At 40.1% G+C, this 23,401-nt stretch overlaps 1 protein-coding gene across 4 annotated transcripts in view; it reads right to left on the reverse strand.

The window, feature by feature from the left end:
• The window catches only part of metap1 (methionyl aminopeptidase 1), a 48,341-nt gene that overhangs the window by 23,771 nt on the left and 1,169 nt on the right, over nt 1–23,401 (reverse strand). For 3 of the 4 annotated variants that reach the window (XR_013932094.1, XR_013932095.1, XM_080413782.1), the window contains exons 2-6: nt 17,603–17,654; nt 16,115–16,218; nt 15,308–15,368; nt 4,485–4,508; nt 1,169–1,260 (exon numbers count right to left, since the gene is read on the reverse strand). Coding sequence is in view for 2 of the 4 variants with exons in the window: in XM_080413782.1 (XP_080269908.1) it covers nt 1,169–1,260; nt 4,485–4,508; nt 15,308–15,368; nt 16,115–16,218; nt 17,603–17,654 (333 nt within the window). In the remaining 2 variants the exon portion in view is untranslated. The remainder of the gene's footprint in view (nt 1–1,168; nt 1,261–4,484; nt 4,509–15,307; nt 15,369–16,114; nt 16,219–17,602; nt 17,655–23,401) is intronic. The other variant, XM_080413783.1, reaches the window with a different exon arrangement.

A 23,401-nucleotide genomic window follows, 5' to 3' on the forward strand; every position in this document is an offset into this window, starting at 1 on the left:
GCATATTGTGTTATTTGACATTCTGCACAAGACACTGTGATCAATGTCACACTATTACTACTCATACTTTTAAAGTGCAGGCCGGTATGCGTGTGTGCATGTGTGTGTAAATGTCCTACAGGCTACATGACCTCAGACTTGTGTTGGTATTGTGTTTATGTTGTACAGTATATTCTTCATTGTATTTAATGTAAATGTGATCTGTGGAAAGCTTACACACCAATACGCATCACAGCGTGTTGTGAGCTTTTGATCAGCTTGTCTTTTCCTCTTTGCCTTCTAAATCAGTAGTTCTCCCAGTTTCAGGATTTTTCAAAAATGTTCTAACGTAGCAGCTGTACAAGCTTGCACCTCGACCTGCATTGATATTCCTGCTTACTTACTTTGATTGATTTTAAAAGGATTTCATTGCTTATGGTAATGAAAGTAGTCCATTAATTTATGCCAGGTGCGTTCAGTGCAACTCGGTCCCCTCGGAAAACAACAGGAAGCGTTGATAAGATAGAATACATTTTCGGTTACTGCATATTTCTTCCATCAAATGTTTTCAAAAACATTGTGTTTGTTTACATGGCTGCCATGTTGGATACGGCACAATATCAAGCAGTGCAGATATGACCCAGGTGCTCCGAGTCTTTCATTAGACAGTGGTCTGTTATTGAAAAGCAGACAGCTGAATTCAGTGATTGACCAATCAGAATCAAGCATTCAAACCAAGCCGTGTAATGAAGCAAAATACAATCTCACAACATTATGTCAGGCTGCGATTTGTGAAAGAGCAATTGAAGCTCAAAACGAGAGGGAAAACCAACAGAAGAATATTGGGGATTTTGGCAATTTTTTTGGTGGGCGCCATCCACACGGTTAGCTGTGTTGCTCATTCCACGATCCTTACAAGTTGTACCTCGTTGTAAACGTGACTAATCAGGCTTTCCAACTCCATAAAATACAATACCAATTGGTATTATTGAAGGGGAGAAATAATCGACTGAAATAACGTTTCCAAACTTTTTTTTATCTGAGATTAGAGTTTATGGGAAAAGCTTCTGAACATATTCTATTGCTAGTTTGACCACTTCAAATCTTTACTTAAAATAATGTAGATCAGCTATTTTCGGTGTGCGACATGCTGTCGTGACGACTTAGAACTTGAGTCCATGAGTCCTACCGTGCACACCACTCGCATGCCTTCAATGTCTTCAGGAGGGAGGATCTTAATCTGTGACGTCCCCTTCAACGACTGCTCCGACTCAGACATGCCTGCAGTGGACACACACACACACACACACACACACACACACACACACACGCGCTTTGTTCACAATCCAAACCAAATCCAGTTGCTTATTATGTGCAGAGTCCGACTCATGTCAGATGTGTGGGTCCCATGTCACCGATTACCCATGTTTTGAACCATATTTTGTAAAGACAAAATACAAATAATAATTTAAATCCATTAGATTTCTGTTTGGGAATATTGTGAGCAAACACATTTATAAAAGCATATATTCAACCTCAGCATATGAAAATAACATTTAACTTTAATTAAACAATAGACAAGTAAACTAATTAAGGAACATTGCTTAAAACGTTTGAAAATGTCTGCCTATATTGACGTGTCCAACATAGAGATGCCAGATTTAAAGTGGTTCTGTGATATTCGGCTGCATAAATGCCGTAACCGATGTCAAAAAAGTAAAAGATAAATAAATGAATTAGAATAAGAACATGACTGCAGATGTATTTAGGGTAGGGATCATTTAGGATTGTAACCATTCTAAAGGTTCCCTTAAGTTTAATGATTCCTATATTATATTCTTATATCATTTTGGCCTTCATTATATTTTTTGATAAACACAAATTCAATGAAACGTATAGTATTGCATACATAATTGTAGTGGTTCTCAAAGTGAGGTCCAAGGACCCTCTGGGATTTGGGGGGGGGACCTTACAGGTCCGTAACTCTGAGAGTGTACAACTGGTACCAAATGGAGATTGAGGCTTTGCTTTTATATGAAACAGCCGAGACCGTTAGGGTTTTATGGAAGATGCCTCTGAGCTAGTTTCGACCGCTTTAAATGCTCTAATCTTAAAACAATAACTGAAAATAGGCTATTTTCGCTGTGCAACATGCTTCCATAGAAGACATGCTGACTTCTATGGAAGCCAAATGACTGAAATCAGTCGTTGCGACTGAGAACTTTAATCCATGTGTCTCTCTGTGTCACAAGATGCAAGCCAATTAATCAGCAACACACTGTAGGGACCTCAAAGACATGTGGAGGTCCTCTCTGCACCGTGGCACATGACAGCCAACTAAACTGTGCTCTCAACTAGAGCCCGGGCCATATGGCTCAGAACTGTTTTCACAGCATTTATAGCCCCGTGTCGACATTTGCCTCATGATGTCTCCATATTAGGGCCGGGCGAGATGATTTCAATTATGATTAATGAATGACATCATACACACACACACACACACACACACACACACACACACACACATATACATGTACATATACACATATAAATTTGTTTTCTTCGTACACCACAATTGTCCATTGTACAATGAAGTACAATACAAGATTAAAGGAGGAGTTCACCCAAAAAATTACTTATTTTCTATCAATTGCACACCCCATGAAGCCTTGAATTCATGGATTTGTTTTTGTTTTTGTTGCATTCCTAAGCTAATAATTTGATTCCCGTCTACGAACGACTAATGTATCCGGTAGGAGACACAAAGTAGACTCTTTGTGTCTCCTACCGGAAATACAAACGGTCATCAAATTGTTGGCTTAGGAATGGGACAAAAACAAAAATAAATCCATGAATTCAAGGCTTCATGGGGCGTGCAATTGATATAAAATAAGTCATTTTTTGGGTGAACTCCTCCTTTAAGTGGATAATTAGACTAATCAATTTAGTTGATTTAAAAAAAATCGTATTATATTGTTTTTGTATCGATTGATGTACAGTATAAGAAAACGTATACATATTATCTCGGTTATTCTATTAACCTATATGAGCAAGATTAAGTCGGTTATTGGCTTTAAATATATAAATAATTATTGGTGGTCTAGACTCTAGTGGTCTCCAAAATCGTGATCAGCATCGGACCCAAAGAACGGTCGGGTGTACAAATGGTTCCATTTGTACATATGGGGGGGTCATTCAAATTAAAACCTTTGAGAACCACTACCTTCCATTAATATTGTATAATTCCAAAAGAACGTTTTTTATATTGATTTTATTGTATTATGTGTTTACAACATACTGGTATTATTGTGCATGAATTTATATCATCCACACCTACTGTATACACTGCAAGCAATGTATGGGGCCAATCCATCACCATGCTTTCCAATAGCATTTATCAATGTCAATTAATAACTTAAACACTATATACTTAGTTGGAGTCAGTCCCCCAGGGGTCTTTTTTTCACCAAAGGTTCACCTATTTGTGTAAGTGATAATTATTTTCAGTTTATTTACAAAATAAACAAATATATATATTGTGATAGAGTGTTTGTTCAGTAACAGGGGTCTCCACGTCTCTCCACTTCTTTAATAAACAAAATACATTGAACACAAATAACATACAAATCATCAATGAACCCCCTATAAGTGTGTAGAGTGGATAAGCAGACAGTGTCATTGAAGCAGATGGTACAACCACAATACTACACACTACTACAGTACAACCCACACACACACACAGCTGTGTACAACAACAGTACATCATGGAAGAAGTACACGCTATGCCATGCAACACACATAGTGTACATACACACAGCAGCCATACCGCAGCCTGTACCGACACCCACTGTGTGTGCGCACGTGTGTGTGTGTGTGTGTGAGAGAGAGACTATACTTTTGAGGGCCAAATGGCCCTTAGGCAGCGGTTCTCAAACATTTTAACTCGAGACGTAATAGAGAAATGTGAACCCCCAGGATCCAAACTAGTGAAAATAGCAGCTCACAATACCTCACGATGTGATGTATTTTGAGCTTGTAGATCTGCTATTCTCACTACTTCTTCTTCTTAAAAGTATTTTTTTCCCTCTAATTAATGGATTATTATTATTATTTATTACTTATGAAAAAGAAAATCCTTTTGAAATAATCATCATAAAAAAAAAAAAAAAAAGGTATTTACTTGCGACCCATAAAGATTGGTCCGCGACCCACACATGGGTCCCGACCCACTGTTTGGGAAACAGTGCCCTAAGGCAATGGTTCTCAACCTGTGGGTCGGGACCCCAACTTATACTAAGTTGGGCGCCTGTGTCACATACCGAAAATGGCTTTCAATAAGTCGCAACGCGTTGTGAGCTTGTGTATCGGCTATTCTCCGGCTATTTTCCAATGCCGTCCTAAGGTTTTGAGGTCCTCACAAGTATAGGAATACATAAGTGTGTGTGTGAGTGTGTGTGTGTGTGTGTGTGTGTGCGTGCGTGTGTGCGTGCGTGCGTGTGTCATACCTGCCATTAGACCAACTTCTGCTGCTGAAGAAGATTAGATGATACCTCACCATTAAAACAACACACACACACACACACACACACACACACACACACACACAACTGCATCCATCTACACTACTAGGGGTTTTCAACTGGTGGTCTGTGAAGGTACGGCATGTGGTCCCTGACCATGCATTCATTAATGTAGGAAAAAAATTCTCCTTTACGTTACTTCTTTTGGGGAAACTTCGAGCACAGCTGTTGGTATGTTAAATACAACATTGTTTATCATTATGTGGTCATTTTAGGGTTAACACATCCACTGCCAAGGGCTAATCTCATAATGTACTCACCAGTGCCAAGGTGTTTTTGTTGTTTTTTTGTTTTTTTCATGTCGCCATAGATCTTGTTAAAATCCTTAAGATTGAGCGCTACACTGTCTGTTTACATCCGCGAGATCTCCCTGTATCTCCCAGTGAAAACCACGTGTCAAACGGGGCATCCATGTTTGAGTTAGAGCGGATTACGTTAAACAGTGAAATGCGAGGAGAAAAAACTACAGGAAGAGAATTGAGTTTCAGTTTCGTCTGTAGAATGGGAGCGGGCGTGATCGTGAAAACCGGATCCCAAATAATTCTATTTCCTGTCATCAAACCGGAAACGGAAGTGGATCAAAAAAATTCCGAAAGTGCACCCGGACCGCGCATGCGCGAAAAGACCGCAGCCCGTAGGGCTACGGTCTCGGCGCTTAACAGTTGGATTTAACGGCCCGTAGGACTACGGTCTTGGCAGTTAATGTGTTAACAGACATTTTTTAAATGTTGACATTTTTTTTATTGAATTTCGACCTTCAGGTCAAAATTTCTTTCAAACCAGAAACAGGAACTAAAAAAAGTTCCAGCCTAGACACGGGATTTAAATGTCTCAATAGAAGAGCAGGGAGACTAAATTGTTATAAAAGTTATATTGTACCGTACGATTGGTCAAAATAACATTATTCACACAAAAAACAATTACATATTAGAGCTTTAAGATCTACACACTGTGACGAGGCTCATGTATGAAACACAGTCCATTGTGAAGTTCTGGGTGAGTTGTGAAGGCACAATTCACAGAGCTTTGTTTTAGTTTTTTACCGTTTGCAAGTATGTACGTATGTCTGAGAGTGGCTTTTCTACACTGGCGTCCCTGAAGACTAAGTATAGGGCAAGGGTTGGTGCCAGAAAATGACATGAGACTTTGTCCCTGTCCACCACTGTATAATTATAATATCTAAATCTAATGGGACGGACTATGTGCAACTCAATAAAGACCCTCATTGTAACTAGGGGTGTGCCGATACACTAATTTCACCAAACGATACGATACGATATTTGTCTCACAACTTCGATACGATTTCGATACGATACGCACTTTTTTTATTATGAAAAATATATGGGGGGAAGAAAAGCAAATGCAAACAAATAATTCTGTTTTTGCATTATTCAGATATGCGAACTTGTAGCTTTTCAGCTACAATAGCCGTTTTGAATCCAAATAGGGCAATAGTGTGACACCTGACCCGAAAAAAAACCAACATGTTGTCACCCTTTTCACCTCAGGCCTGTTTGCATGCCTGATTATTATTATTGTAAAAAAAAAAAAAAAAAAAAAAAAAAAGATGTTTTTCTTTTTTTGAAAACGATATATTTTTTTCTCAAAACGATACATATCGTCACGAAAACGTATCGCCATATATCGCGGGACGATATATCGGCACACCCCTAATTGTAACCCATATCCCCATCCAACACAACAATGGTCCCAAGGTTGATTCTTAGGCCTAAATCATACTTCAACGTCACATGGCGAGAATGGTCGACCTACAAGCTCACGTGAGCTTGTAGGTCGACTATTCTCGGCGCACCAAGTATTAATGGGGCTCTTAGCCAGGATGGTGGTTGACAATCAGTTGAAAACCCCGGATCTACACAACTACACCTCCTATTGACCAACTGACAGCTGACCTATTGACCTTACTACACACAGCTTCCCCCTTTCATTTGATTTACTAACAAGTGCCACCTACAGCCTGAAACTACTAAGTGCATTGCTGTGCTTACACGAACACCGATGAATGAAATGAAACCCCAGGCTGATTTTGTGTAGTATTGTTTTCCAGTTCAGGTTAAAAACTACAGCAGATTAAAAACATGGCAGACTAGTAAACAACACAGCTGCACCAAACAAATCAATAATGAGTGTGTTAGATTTTCACAGGTGTGTCCATAATTAACAGCATGCCAATGTACAATGTTTTACCCTGCTGTAGTTTTTAACCTGAAGTGACAAAAAAAAAACTATAAAACTAGCCTAGGGTTTTGTTCCTCTTTAACCCGGAGTTCCCACCAGCGGATTTGATGCTAGTTCACAACGCTAAATCAGACATCATCTTTATTGTCACCCAGCAACAGACCTCACTCACTCACTCACATGCACGCGATGCTCGTCTCCGGCAGTTTGTGAACCATTTATACATTGTAGGCATTAAATACATTAAATATGCCATAAAAGTAAGGAATATGTGTGTGTGTGTGTGTGTGTGATTTAGACCGGGAACGCATCTGTGTATCATTTTTTTTATTTCTTTGGATATTAAAAAATGGCAGATCTACAAGCTCATAGCGAGTGCCGCGCTATGAGCTCGTAGATCTGCAATTTTTTTTAAATCATGAAAATGTTTGCAAATCTTTGAATATATATTTTTTAAAGCGATCATTTTTAAATCAAATCTTTGCTTCTGGAGATTCTACAAATCTCTTCTAAATTTGAAAAAACGTATGACACTCTAGTGGTTCCCAAACTTTTTTCATGTCAAGGACCCTCACAATTATATGCATTTGGCCGTGGACCCCCATCTCAAAATATGTTGTTCCAGGGACACATTTTTGCGAACGCAGCGGAAGGAGGCGCGCCGAAGGCGCGCCTCCGCGCAAGTGGAGCTTACTATGAAACCGTGCTCGGGTTGTGTCATCTCTGTGTCTCTGTGTGCACTGCCTCTCTGTGTCTCTGTGTGCACTGCCTCTCTGTGTCTCTGTGTGCACTGCCTGCCTGCAGCTCCTCTGAGATAAGTAAATGTCCAATTTAGACGTACCATACATCAAATGAAAGGTCTTTGAAAACTGAACACACCTGTCAAGGTTGCGTTTAAGCCCGCCCCTTCCCCCGGAAGCCACGCCCCGGAGAAGGCTCCTAAAAACTCCCCATTGAAACCCCATGTTAGTGGGGTTTCAATGGGGAGTGCCCGAATCGCTCCGAAACTTTTTCTACCCCCCCTAAGTGGGGGTCTACGAACAAATACTTCGGGCTCGGATTTTGGCTCCGCCCCCCGGAAGTGGGTGAAACAGGCACTTCAAACACTTTGTTGAATTGTTCAAAAACATTCAAAGTTTTTTTTTTGTGAATTTGTATTTTTCTAAGATGCTCCTTTTAACGCAGATTTTTTTTGTATTTTAAAAAAAAATAATTATTGGTTACTTTTTTTTTAATCTTTTTTTTTTCATATTTATTTTATTTTTTTTGCGTTCGCTTCCCGCGTTCGCGCGTCTTACTTGTTATAATAACCCCCGCAAATATTTGCTTCTGGGGGGGTTATAAAAATATTCGCTTTAAAAAATTCACACGATTTTTCAAAAATAGCAGATATACAAGCTCATAGCGCGGCACTCGGTGCCTCTCCATGAGCTTGTATATCTGCTATTTGTAAATAGCCAAAGTATAAAATAATGGTTAAAGTGGTTACACAGATGCGTTCCCGGTCTTAATGGGTTAATGGGCTTTTCGCCTTATTCAGATGGTGAGACAGTGGAGAGACAGGGCACACGGGAGGGAGTCGGGGAGTGACGTGCAGCAAATGTGCCGCCGGGCTCGGGAATCGAACCCGGAACACGCCGTCAGTCATCAAAGCCTATGTGGTACGCGCCTTAACCACTTGGTCATAGGCGCCCCTGTCTGTGTCCTTTTAATGCCTGTATATGGAGATCTCTGCATCTGTCCGTCTGTGTCCCTTTGTATATAGCACTAAATGGGACTAAGAAAATTGTTCCACTTGTACACTCTCAGAGTTACAGACCCGTAAGGGTCCATTTGCACCCAACATTGAGAACCACTGGTCTTTACTGTTCATTTAACTCCTTAAGTGTTCAAATGGAACTCCCAAGGACCCAAGTTACACCGTCAGAGTTAAACAAGCACGAATTTAAAAAAAAATGCCTCTGGTGATAAACCCGCCCCATATTTGCATAATGGTCCCTGATTGGTCCCTCACTACTTCGGAGGGAGTGAAATCCAATCACAACTGAGCGGTGCCAGACCAAATCTGCCGAGGGCATTTTCGTTTGTTGCAATGGCAGATTGGTCTGGTTTCCAGGCTACGTCAGCGCTGTGATGTCAGTACCCGCTGTGACAGTCTATGACGTCAGTCATCTATTCTATGACATCACACGCAACTTATACGTCCGCACTTGCTTTCACCAGTGAAGCCGATTCAGAGACAGACAGGCACACACGCACGCACATAGACAGGCACACACGCACGCACGCACAGTGGTGTAAAGTACATTTACTTAAGTACTGTACAATTTTGAGGTATTTTTACTTTACTGGAGTACAGCATGTCCAATACTTTTACTTTTACTCCACTACAAGTATTTGAAAACTTTAGTTACTAGTTACTTTGCAGATATGATTACATTATAAAACATACATTAACCACTTTAGCCCTATTTTATACCTAGGCTATTTGAAAATAGACGATCTACAAGCTCACAACGCGACGCGTTGTGAGCTTGTAGATCGGCTATTTTCAAACATTTTATTACTTTTACTTTTGGTACTTTAAGTATAATTTGATGCTAATACTTTTGCACTTTTACTCAAGTAACATTTTGAACACAGGCCTTTTACTTGTAACGGAGTATTTTCATATTGTGGTATTGCTACTTTTACTTAAGTAAAATATCTGAGTACTTCTTCCACCACTGCGCACACACACACACACAAGACATGAACATACAGACAACACAGTGCGGTTGCTCGTCCATTCCTCTGCGTTCCGCGGTGCCCATGTTGGTAACCACGGCAACCTCCGCAGCCCTGCTACCTAAGCAGCACATCATCAGCACACCTAGGTTGCCATGACTACCGTCTCCTCTTCTCCTGTGATATCTAAAACAAAGCCACACTCCCCTCCCCCCCTCTCTCTCTGCATGATGACACCACCAGGCTTTCTCCAGCACCCAGGAGCTTACACTTGGTTTAATGCTACTTTACAATGAATGCATTAGAACAGTGGTTCTCAAAGTGGGGTCCTTGAGGGGGTCCCCATTAAAATGTGTTAGCCCTATAAGACCGAGAACGCGTCTTTGCCATTTTAGATTGATTTGGCTGTTAAAAAATAGCAGATATGCAAGCTCATACATAGCGCTATGAGCTTGTAGATCTGCTATTTTTGAAAAATCGTGAAAATTGGTGCAAAACTTTTTTTTTCAAGCGAACATTTGTAACTCAAATCTTTGCTTCTGGGGGATTCTACAAATGTCTTCTAAATCCTAAGTTTAAAAAAAACAGACTATAATGATTAATCAGTGGTTCTCAAACCTTTCCATGCCAAGGACCCCCAAAATGATATGGATTTGCTGTTTCAGGGACCCCCCAGAAGCAAAGATTTGAGTTACAAATGTTCGCTTTAAAATAGTATAAATCAAAGATTTGCAAACATTTTCACGATTTTTCAAAAATAGCAGATCTACAAGCTCATAGCGCTGCAATCGGTGCCGCACTATGAGCTTGTGTATCTGCTATTTTTTAATAGCCAAAGAAATCTTAAAATGACACAGATGCGTTCCCGGATTTAATGGGTTAACGCAACTTAAAAATCTGTTTAACAACTTCAACCCTTGATCTCCAAGATCTAAAATGTATATAGTAGGGTTTGCTCTAGGGCTTCTACTGGTACGACTGAGTGAAGACCCTTGTTTTCCCCATTTTATACTTGGCTGTGTGCCGATGTCACACACCAGAAAACAGCCGATTTACAAGCTCACAACGAGCTTGTAGATCTGCTATTTTTTGGGCTACTTTCAGGCTATTGTCAATGCGGTCCTAAAAAGTATAGTAATAAAAACCTGTGTGTGCGATTGTGCGTGTGCATAAACACTGGTGGCTCAGGGAATGCAGACTCCTGGGTAGGGGAGGGCGGGCTATTTTTGACCACACAAACCTGCCTGTGCTCTGTGTTGCCAGGCAACCATCCATCGGCACTCGTCGGGGCGATGAGCATTTTGTCTCGTTAATCATTTATGATTGATTGGAACATGGACACTTTCAATGCTTTGAACCGCGCACATTTCCACAGGTAGTAAACCCTATGTGTCCAAAACCGGTTCCTTTTTATTATAAAAAAAAATAGTGAAAAAAGCAGATCTACAAGCGCGGTACTATTTTAGCTTCTACATAAATCCTATTTCATCTTCAGTGATCAAAACTGAACATTGGACTCAACGAGAACATTCTCCATTCAATGTCATCGAGAGAGAGAGAGACATGTAGAGGTCGTGGGTTCAAATCCAGCGTAATTTCTGCATTGCCACTCTGTGTCAAGCCAACTTGATCCCAAAATGGAATAAATAGCACACATAGAAAAATAACTTCCCTGTAGGCTCAATATTGTTGTACCAAATGAAATCGACAGATGTAGCTACTCCAGCACCGTTATCTCCCTTAGACCTTATACGCATCTTCTCCACTGTGTAGCTTAACTCCTCAAAAAAGGTCAGGAAACATTTCTGCCGATTATTTCTCACCTTCAATAATACCAATTATTATTGAAGGGGAGAAATAAGTGACCGACATAACATTTCTGAAATTCTTTTTTTTAGGAGTTTATAATCTATGCCCGATTGACCATATGGGTAACCTCAAAATTTACCATTCATGTTAGATTCATGGTAGGGGACGCATCTGTGTGTCATTTTAAAATTTCCTTGGCTATTCAAAAATAGCAGATATGTATACAAACTCATAGCGCGGCACTGAGTGCTGCGCTATGAGCTTTTAGATCAGCAAATTATTTATAAATTTTTTCTAATCGTGAAAATTTGTGCAAATCTTGAATATATTTTTTTTAAAGGGAAAATGTTTTACTCAAATCCTTGCTTCTGGGGGTCCCCATTACAAAATATTTTGAGATGGGGGTCCGTGGCCAAATACATGAAACGTCCTTGACATGAAAAAGTTTGAGAACCACTGATATAGAAACATACGTTTTTCAAAAAAACTGTAGGATTTAGAAGACATTTGTAGAACCCCCAGAAGCAAAGATTTGAGTTAAAAAAAAAATTGCTTTAAAAAAGTATTTATTTTCAAAAGATTTGCAAAAACATTAAATTTTTCTTTCAAAAATAGTAGATCTACAAGCTTGTAGATCTGCTATTTTTGAATAGCAGATTCATTTTTTTTCAAAAATCGCAGATCTACAAGCTCTGATCTGCTATTTTTGAATAGCCAAAGAAATCTAAAAATAACACAGATTATTTCCCGGTCTAACTGGGTTAACGTCACAGACTGGGCCTCCCAAGCAATATGACAACAGGGATCGGCATAGTGCTCGGTACCCCCAAGACTAATAATTATAAATATAAGAGAATGAATGTGACACAAAAGTCTCTTCATGCCAGGATTCAATCACAGCGAGTTCAAATCATAGACTGTAAAGAAATATGGACGAAGGGAGCCGTCATGTGACCCATTGGTTTCTACAGACCCGTTTTGAAGCCACTTTTTTCAGCTAATTCAAATCCACCATCTTGGAGTTTCCGGACCCCGAAAAGCAACCGGAAACAAATGCTATTGGCTGGAAGGGCAGCGAGGGTGGGTCTTCACTCAGTAGAGCCAGTAGAAGCCCTAGAAGCATACCCTACTTTATCATCAATTTAAACATTATTGGGACCAAAATTTACAAAAACACTTATCATAATAATTGAAAGAAGACTTTAAACTAGTATGACAATGATTACTAACGTAATAACATCAAGTGTCAAGTCCGGTCAAAAGCCCATTGTAATCAATTGTTCTGCAGCCAACAGGGGGGAAATAGTGACATTGATGAGAACTGCAGGGAATTCTGCACTTCCTTATTGGCTTCATTTTAAAAACGGGATGCTTGCCGCCTGGTTAAATGGAAATGGAAGTCACTCCAAGGTTTTAAAATGTCATTACACATTTCAGTGACATTCAGCAGAAAAACGAGGGGGGGGGGACGACTAAGATGCCAGAGCTGTTCAAATGACCCTAACTTGAAGTTGATTAAATTGTGGGGGGTCAAGTAGCCACTATGACAGATGGAAAAACGTTGTTGTTGTTAGGTGAAAACCTTGTATGTCCAAAACTGTTACTTTTCAGGATATGGGAAAAAAATAACCTGTGTTCCAATGGATCCAATGTAAAGAAAAATTCAAAAAGCTGCAGAAATTGCAGATTTACAAGACTTGTAATTTATATTTTGCTACTTTGGTGCAAAAATATACGACAAAGTATGGCATTCATTTATGAAAAACATACAAAAACATAATAAGTAGAAATATGGAGATCCAAGGTTTCTTCCCGACAGTGACTGTATTCATTTCCTGCCCGCTCTAGTGCAATCCTCTCAGTGTACAACACTCACACACACACACACTGCTAGATGGAGCAGCACAGAAATAGAACTGTCAGGCCTACATTCCCCTAAAAATACTCTCTATCCAGTATTATGTGGGCTCCCATCAACTTGACATCCTTATTTAAGTGCCAGTGGCGGTGTGAACCACAGGCCTTGTAACATAACTGCCATTTCGTTGCTGTCGGGCAGAAAGCTCATATCTACGTATTTCAATGGATATATTTTATTTTATTTTCCAGTAGGCTCGTCAGTGATTACACTGCAAGAGTTGTTTTGGAGTTTGTATTATTCTTTGCATATAGTTTTGCATTGGACACCGAAAATATTGAATTGTTGTCTCAGGAATGTGACAAAAACTAAAATAAAATCTCCATGAATTCAAGGCTTCAGGCAATTGATAGGAAAGAATGACATTTTTGGGGTAAAGTGTTCCTTTAACCCTTTAAGACTGGGAAAGCATCATTTGTGTCATTTTAAGGTTTCTTTGGCTATTCAAAAATAGCAGATATACAAGCTCACATTCGGTGCAAATCTTGGAATATATATATTTTTAAGCGGACAATAAAAATCTAATATTTGCACACATTTTCATAATAAAAAACACTTTTGAACATAAAAGGAGCGATTTGGAGCAACATATAGCTAGAGGCATGGGAATGTTGTCTCCCTGGTGGGAAGGAGGGAGAGGGAAGAGGGGAGATTGAGGTGTCCACAAATTTTATATGAATGGGGCAGGACATCAAAAAAGTCTATACAAGTTAAACACATATATTTAAATTAATTGTATGCCCCCAAGTGCCATCATGTGTCATCAAAATGTATTTAATTTGACCCCTAAGGGGAAAAAAGGGAATTACCATGACAGCTTCCTAAACAAAGAAACATTTTAGGGGGTCACTCATACTGCCAGTGGTGTAAAGTAACTAAGTACATTTACTCAAGTACTGTACTTAACTCTCTCAGTGTCAAAAACGAGTTATCCCGAGTTTTTCCGGAATGCCCTCAGTGCCAAGAACGAGTTATCCCGAGTTAAAATAAATAAATAATAATAATAATTTTCAGAACCCAAGATATCGTGATCCTAAGATTTGCTGCTCCATTCACTTCTTGTTTAACTTATTATTTTGTTTTACTTAAAAAAAAATAGCTGGCACAGTATGAACATATTTTTTTATTTCATTGGCACTGAGAGAGTTAAGTACAATTTTGAAGTATTTTTACTTTACAGGAGTTTTTCCAATTTTCAGTACTTTTACTTCTACTCCACTACATCTCAGAGGCAAATATTATACTTGTCCAGAAGCACGCAGAAAAGGCTCAGGCCGTGGCCCAAATGAGACAATTGATTGCCATGGGAACCCCAGTCTAAGCTTGATTTGACAAATTCCCCACATCTGTCATTTGATTATTAGTCAGTCTACTTTCCACAGTCAGTTTGCACTATTCAGACATTCTCCACAGACGTGTACCACTGCACAAGGACTTTCCAGAACCGCCGATCCCCCCCGATCGGACAAAAGGGACAAGGACAGACAGATATAGAGATCTCCATATATGGGCATAAAATGGACAAAGACAGACTGTTTCAACGGGTATAACTGGTATTGCATAACAAGGTGGTTCATGCATTCCCTATGTGCATCGTTCACGAGTGGGACTGTCTAGTTCAAAACAACTTGTGATATTAACGCTGTTGATCAATGCAAAAATGTAATGCAATACAATGTCAAAATGTTTTAAAAATAATAATGAACATGGTCCTTTCCTGGCTGATCATAACAATGCCCAGAACTCACTGCGAAGGGTGGGTTCTTGAGACCACTGGCCCTAGAGGCAGAGAGGAGAGAGGCGGTCCTGGTAGGATATAGAACAGCAGTGCTAGAGGTCCTGGTATGAGATAAAACCAGCAGTGCTAGAGGTCCTGGTATGAGATAAAACCAGCAGTGCTAGAGGTCCTGGTATGAGATAAAACCAGCAGTACTAGAGGTCCTGGTAGGAAATAAAAACATCAGTACTAGATATCCTGGTAGGATAGAAAACCAGCAGAACTGGTGGGGGAATGTATACAGCGTGGACAGAGTTTATCTATCTATCTATCTACGAGAGAGACAGACACACACACACACACACAGAGAGAGCTTACCTAGTGGGTGGTCAGCATAGTCAGGTCTCTGGATTTCACCAGGTACTAGTCTCATGGGAGTCTGCAGAAGCCAACAATAGAAACACAACAGGGTTAGATGGATTACTGAAATGACTCGTTACCTCCAGCCACACAGCGCTGGACAGGTGACAGTCTACCTGGTCTAACTGTCTAACTGTCACCATCATAGTTGACGATCAATTGTCACACAAATAATGTGATCATTTGTGTTTTGGGGATTGAATGTTCAAAATATGAATACAAATTGCATTTCTGTTTGCCTTTGAGGCTTTGCAAATATAAATTGCCCAGGGCAGAAAGGACACTTAACTTGAATATACAAAGAAATGACTGACACTGACCGAATAAATAAATAATGAACTATGGCCAATAAAGACCATATTTAATCATTTCAAACTTGTTTGAAAAAATTGTGGAAATCTATTTATCTGCTATTTCACTTTTCACTTTTTTGAAAGATTTGAAAATGTATGAAAATGTTTCAACAGATTCAAATGAATGGAAACGATTATGACAATTATGCAAAATAATTGCGATTATCTCAAATAATGGCAATCAGGCAATTATGTAATGATTGTGACCTGCCTAATCGACCGTCAACTGACAACCTCTACAGCTCGTCAGTCTCCTCTGAGACACAGACCAAGTAGATAAAAATGGTACCATATCATAATGAGCATTAGTGAGGACCAATTATATGAAGATAAGATTGAAAATGGGTGAAGTCCTCCTTTAAGTGTTTAGCTGGGAACCCCACTTGGAGGAGCGGCGTGATGAAGAACTCACCAGTGGATAGTGAGGACGTAGTTTTCCTGTGAAGTGGTATCCAGGCCATGGGTCTATGTTGGTGTCCTTCACCACGCAGTTCTTACATTCACTCTGATCCTCCTCTGCACACACACACACACACACACACACACACACACACACACACACACACAGATGACAGCCATGTGACACCACTATGCTAGCTCATCATGTACTGTTAACATTCCTCACTGGCTGCCAGTGGTGGAAAACGTACTCACATTTTGCACTCAAGTAAAAGTATCAATACTGCAATGTAGAAGTACTCCGTTACCAGAAAAACGTCCGGAATTAAAAATTTACTTGAGTAAATGTACAAAAGTATTGGTATCAAAATGTACTTAAAGTACCCAAAGTAAAAGTACTAAAATGTTTGAAAATAGCAGATCTACAAGCTCACAGCGCGTCACGATGCGACGCGTTGTGAGCTTGTAGATCGGCTATATGTTAGGGTGGGGGTCCCCAGTTCAAATATGATTATTTTGGGGGGTGCACAGTTCAAATATGATTATTTTGGGGGGTCGCGGCTGGAAAGGTTGAGCCCACTGCCTTAATGCATATAATTTTCTAGCCCTATAAATAATGGAAAACATTGCAAAGCACAAATGCAATAAAGTGTGGGACCAAAGTGCCTCAAATCGTACATATTCTCTGGACAGAATGCCGATAGGAGACAAATGTCAGGTGTAATGAACCGATATCAAAGACTGCACAGTTATTTTCCCACCACAGTCTATTCTGTCTCCAAACTACAGTGAGTCATAATGAACGTCGTACATCGGCAGTACTTACTTGTTTAACCCATTCAAACCGGGAACGCATCTGTGTAATTTTTTTATTTCTTTGGGCTATTCAAAAATAGCAGATATACAAGCTCATAGCGCGGCACCGAGTGCCGCGCTATGCGCTTGTAGATCTGCCATTTTAGAAAAATCGTGAACATTTGTGCAAATCTCTGAATATATATGTTTTTTTAAAGCAAACATTTGTAACTCAAATCTTTGCTTCTAGGGGATTCTACAAATTTCTCCTCTAAATTCTAACAGTTTAAAAAAAAAAACGTATGTTGCTATAGTATCAGTGGTTCTCAAACCCCAAATGATATGTATTTGGCCGTGGGCCCCCACCCCCCATCTCAAAATATGTTGTTCCAGGGACCCCCAGAACTTGTAACGGAGTTAACAAAGTTTGCTTTAAAATATATATTTTCAAGTTTTCAAGTTCATCCACGCTATGAAATTGTAGATCTGCTATTTTCCAATATCCAAAGAAATTTTAAAACGACACAGATGCGTTCCCGGTCTTAAAGGGTTAACCACTTAAAACCCATACGTTGCTGAGCGGAGTCCCTCAGGGCGCCATACTATTGTATATAGTGTATTTTCTGTTTCTCGCTCTGCATGAAACACTCAGTACATACTTGAGTCATACAGTGAGTCATAGTGTCCGTACATCAGATGTACATACTTGCTTTTTTGTGCAGCTGCTTATGAGTTCCCCAGCTCCCTTTGAAACATTCCTGCAGAAACAAAAAGGAAGGGAAAATACACATGAGCACAAGAGAGATTTTATGATTCCCACTTCACCCATTAAGACCAGGAACGCGTCTGTCATTTTAGATTGTAACCACTTTAACCATTATCTTATACTTTGGCTATTCAAAAATAGCAGATATACAAGCTCATAGCTAGATATGAGCTTGTAGTAGCTAGATATGAGCTTGTAGTAGCTAGATATGAGCTTGTAGATCTGCATTTTTTTTTGTAATCGTAAACATTTGTGCAAATATATATATAAATGTATATGTTTTATTGTTTTTATAACATTTATAACTCAAATCTTTGCTTCTGGGGGATTCTACAAATGTCTTCTAAATCTTAACAGTTTTTGGAAAAAACGTATGTTGCTATATCAGTGGTGCTCAAACTTTGAGCAGATCTACAAGCTCATAGCGCTTGTAGATCTGCTATTTTTGAAAAGCCAAAGTATAAAATAATGGTTAAAGTGGTTACGCAGACGCGTTCCTGGTTTGAATGGGTTAATTGGAGAAGGACAGTAACAGAAACATGACAATGACAACAGTGTCTAAAGCAAAGCAGTGGTTTGCAAACTTTTTCAGCTATTGACCCAAAAGAGATATGTCTAAGTCTTCCAGCTTCCCACCAGACACCGTCAGCAAGTTGAGGGAGCCCCCCCATCCGTTTTCAATAAATATACCTTTTATTGCTCCTGGTATTGATCAATTATGAATTAAATACATAGGACCGCAATGGAAACAATCCTTCTGGGCTTTTTGTGTTATCCTTTTAGCATCACTCGCGTTAACAGTACCTGCTGTATTGTTTGCAATTTGTAGTTTAGTATTCAATCAATCAATATTATAGTATTACAGTATTCAATCAATCAACAATACAACAATAGGAATTCATAATTTAATCCCAAGTTTAAAATAATGCTAAACTAGCCGAAATAAAAGTTCACAACGCGTCACATCGCAAGTTAACGTCTTGTTAGTTTGTAGATGGGCTATTTTCACCATACATAGGGATTGATTATTAATCCTTATTTATGGATTAATTTTCGATTAAATTGATGACTCTAATAACTGTTGCACCCGTACAACACAGACAGACCCAAGCAGCAGCCAGTGCCTTCTCACTGCACACACCAGAACTCAGCACCATTATCTAGGCCAGTGTGGTTCTTAAAATTATTTTTATTTCAATGACTCCAATAACTCTGGAAGTGTACAAATGCATTTGGAACCCCTTAAGGAACCCTGAGCGTCCCAGACTCCACTTTGAGAATCACTTATGTGGGCAGAAGTCCTAGCCTCCACTGGGTACCACAATATCAAATGTACTCCATTCATCAAAACGTAGCTTAAACGGTGGCGTAAGCAATATTTTTTTTTTTGTTCAAGTGTCACATTGCTCTATATTGTGATAGTGAACCTTGCTATAGAGTGTTCGTTCAGTAACAACGGTCTCCCCGTCTCTCCAGCTCTTTAGTAAACAGCAAATACATTTTCATGTAGGGATACCAATTCTATCTAATCAGGAGCGAGATTTCATACAGGATACACAACAGAGCAAATGGAAGTGTTGAAACAAAAACGACGATATTGGAACTGGAACAATATAAAACTGAAGCTGAGGAATGATCTTTGTGGCATTCTCTCTGATAAAAGTGCTATCCTGAAACAGAACATTATTTACTGTTTATTAAAGAGCTGGAGAGACGGGGAGACCCCTGTTACCGAACAAATGCTCTATCATTATCATCGTATAGTGCTTTTACTTGTTTTAACAAAAACTTTTTAAAACAAACAAATATCACTTACTCCTCCTTTAAATATGGTCTTATTTTATGTGGAAATCCCACATTGGTCTGCCAAGTAAAATGTTACATTTTTAGTGACACAGCAGAACACCAGGGAATAGCACATTGTCCATTCACTACTAAAACATAAACAGTCCAGTTGCATTTTGCTTCATTGTTTCAAACATGACCAAGGTCATCGGGTATCAACATTCCTGTGTAATCTGCAGGCATGTCATTTGGGTATTGACTGCTCTCTTGATGACTTGGTAATTTAGTAGCAAATAAGGCACAACTTCAGAATATTTACATAATAGTCCATAATCTTAAGCAACAATATCAGTTGCTTTCTTGTATAATTATATGGAAATTGTACAGAGGCTGTACAATTCATAAAATGTTAACACAAATCTTTGATGGGGGTACTGTATGTGGCCAAATGTATATTAATTTGGGGATCCTTGACATAAAAAAAGTTTGAGAAACACTGATTTATACTAGCACGACTACGGCTTGCCGAAAATAACTTCTACAAGCTGTCAGCTTGCAGATCAGTTCTTCTTGGCAAGTGACAGCCTCACGCCATGGCATATTAATTGGGATTGAGACGTGTTGACAAGTGTATCTATAGGACCTGATTTAATGTTATTCCATGACTTCTATGACCCCGCTGCATTCTGGGATGTGGGTGGTTTCACACTAAGAAAGATTAACCCATTCAGACCGGGAAAGAATCTGTGTAATTTTTTAGATGTCTTTGGGCTATTCAAAAAATAGCAGATCTACAAGCTCAAGCGCTATGAGCTTGTAGATTTTTTTCACGTCTAGCGTGACGCGTCGTCCACTTCGCATCGCAGATCCACCTTACAGCCACCTCACAGTGAGAGAGAGAGTATTGTGTGAAAGTAGGGCAAAGTCGCTTACGATTTTCAGACATGGCAACGCTGTGGTGAAAAGTAAGGCAAATGCGCGTAAAATCAGAGGACATGCAACGCTGAGTGTCCTGTGCTCCCCTCTTTCCACGGACCCCTTGGAGTCTTGGGACACCCGCGAAACATTGTGGAGCCCTTCGGACCTCCGCGAAACATAGCGGAGCCCTTGGGGGTCCTGCGAGACCCTTGGGGGTTCCCTGGAGACCCTTGGGGGTCCCTGGAGACCTACAGACAAGGCGAAGGGAAATGGAAAACTGTAAAGCCACAGCCACGCATGCAAGAGGTTGCACATGAACTCTTCAGCCGCACTGAGGCGCTCCAACACAAGCACTGTGACGCTCCCCTAAATCCACTCCAGGGTTTGAAAATACCCACTTCACAAAGGGGTGACGTGCATCACCATTCCAATGACCAAAACTCCACTTCGGGATTTTGCAAAGACCCACAAAAGCGCGTGCGTGCGTGCGTGCGTGCGTGCGAATGGAGCACAGCGTTGGCTCGCGGTATTTTGGTTGCGGTTTCGCTCGCCGGTGGTCGGTGCTGACGCTAAGGAACAACATGGTGCGAGTTTGTGCTGGCCGCAATTAATTATGCTCCGAGGAGGCAAATGTGTGGTGAGCAATGAAAAGTAGCCTACGCCACCCGTAAATTAATTGCGCGCGCTGTGGCTTGTGTTGTTAGTGACATGTGATATGTTGTTGTTGTGTTGAGTGCAAAACAATGAGATGGGAAAATTATGGCTTTTTATCTCTCCAATGTAATATAGGATGTGGTATTTAGTTTGAAGACGAGAGGACTGACTCCCCCTCATTTTCTCTCCCAATGTATTCACTGATCCAAGATGCCTGAGTCATACTCGGTTGTATATTTCAGTGTTTTTTGATTGATTGAACAATGTATTAGTCAATACATGTAAACAGAATGGAGGTACAGTAAAACACTTGGGCTAAAAGGATAACACAAAAAAAGTCCTAAGGACTTGTTTCCATTGTGATCCTGCGTACAAATCATCAACAGAGCATAGAATATGAACACAAATACCAAGCCATCAACAAATACAAATAGTTATATTTACAGAGGAGAAAAATAAAAAAACGGTGGCAGTGTATATGAGCCCTCATTTCAATGGGAATTATTATCTAACTCCCTGTGTAGTTTTTAGGCCAGTTTAGAAAGAAGCCAGTGATTCACGTCCTTTAATGGATGATGTCAGGGCATTCCACATTATGGCTGCAAACGTTTTCATGACAAGGACCCCCAAATTCATATGGACCCATCTGAAAATATGTTGTGCCAGAGACCCCCAAAAATGATGTGTTCTTAAAATGTTTTCAAATATTTTAAAGACAGCAAAAGGCCGTCAGGATCGGGACTCGACACCGCGACGCGCTGTCAGGCTACTTTGGAGCCTAGGTGCCCGGAACCGCTACGCCAGCGGCGTAAAGACTAAAACTAAATGGAATTTTATTCAAAAGGCTGACTGAAACTAAATCAAAATTTGCTGCCAAAATTCAACACACACACACACACACATTTGAAATATTTATTTATGTCCACATAATAAGAAGTACAGGATGTACAAAGGACATAAACACTGCCAGTGCAGTCAGATGAAGGGAAAACAGTTAGTTACAAAGCGCATGTAAAGCAGAGCAACGTTACATACAAAACAAAAGATGTCATACTTGTCAAACACAGCGGACAACAATCATGGGTAAAGGAAGCAACGCCTCCTCCAAATTGAGCGGCTTCCTATAATAGCTGATATTGAGCAGTACCTTGCTAATTGTTTAGCCCTCCTTTTGGAGAGGCCGGCCATTTGGAGGCCCCTTACAACCAACTTGTGCACGTGCCCTAGACTACCAAAGATAAAAACCAAAAGTTTACATCTGTAGCCTAGCTGAGAGATGGTCTGCTCTAGCTGATGATATTTTAGCACTTTGGTTAGGAAGGCTTCCTCTAAGCTGTAATCAAAAGTACAGCCGACCTCGAGAATGAACACCTCCCTATGGTTTTCATTAACAACAATGACATCAGGGGTGTTAGCTGAAATGTTAGAGAACACAGAATCATCGTTACACAGGTTAAACATGCTCGGCTTCACAGTAGAATGCTTATACAGCATGATGGAGGACCTGAAAATAGAAGTGATATCTTTAGATGTCATGCCTACTTATGTAGAGTCCCCTGTATACATGGCACCCATTTAAGATGTGGGACATGGTTTCAGCTATTTGTTCATGACCATGATGTATACAGTGAGGAGCATGGTTGCCTGGAAACCAGATGGAGAGGTTAAGTTTAGATGGTAAAACCTGCAACCTCGCTTTCAGAGTAAAGATAATAATGCATTCGTCTAAAGCAACATTTTTTAGCACAGAGTGCGAGACAGAATGGTCCGCAGCGGGGAGACATGCAGTCTTCCCTTGCAACCTCAGTTCAGTCCAATGCTGCCGCTGCCTTTGCTGTTGTGCCCATAAGCGCGCGCACACACACACACACGCACACACACACACACACACACACACACACACACTAAAGTAAAAATATCTGTCCCAGCCAGTAGGAAACAGGAGCCTGGGGCCATGAAGAGAGCATAGAGTTAGTTGGCTGTCTACAGTCACACATAAAACTTTTACACTTTAGTTTAACATTACAAGCATTGGGATCCAATCCAAAAAAATTATTCACACCCTTGTGTCTGGCTGTGTGTCAGGGAGCAGAATGTAGAGTGGTTCATATGCTCAAAGGCACAAAAGGAAAAAGAAAGCAGAGCCCCAGACTCCCATGGCCATGTGCGCTACACCAACATTGGTGACCCGTCGTATCCTGTAACGCCGCCATGTCTGCTTATTATAAGCGACTTTGGGCTTGTTTTTTCTGCTAAGTTGCTTGTAAATATTGCTAGTTGTGTTTTTTTTTTTACTCGTTTCTAAAGTGTAGTGTTTTTTCTGGGGCTCGTTTCTAAAGTGTAGTTGTTTATTTGGTCTTGTTTCTAAAGTGTAGTTGTTTA

The sequence above is a fragment of the Gymnoscopelus braueri genome (genome assembly GCF_963280865.1).
Source record: "Gymnoscopelus braueri genome assembly, chromosome: 19".
NCBI classification, from domain to species: domain Eukaryota; kingdom Metazoa; phylum Chordata; class Actinopteri; order Myctophiformes; family Myctophidae; genus Gymnoscopelus; species Gymnoscopelus braueri.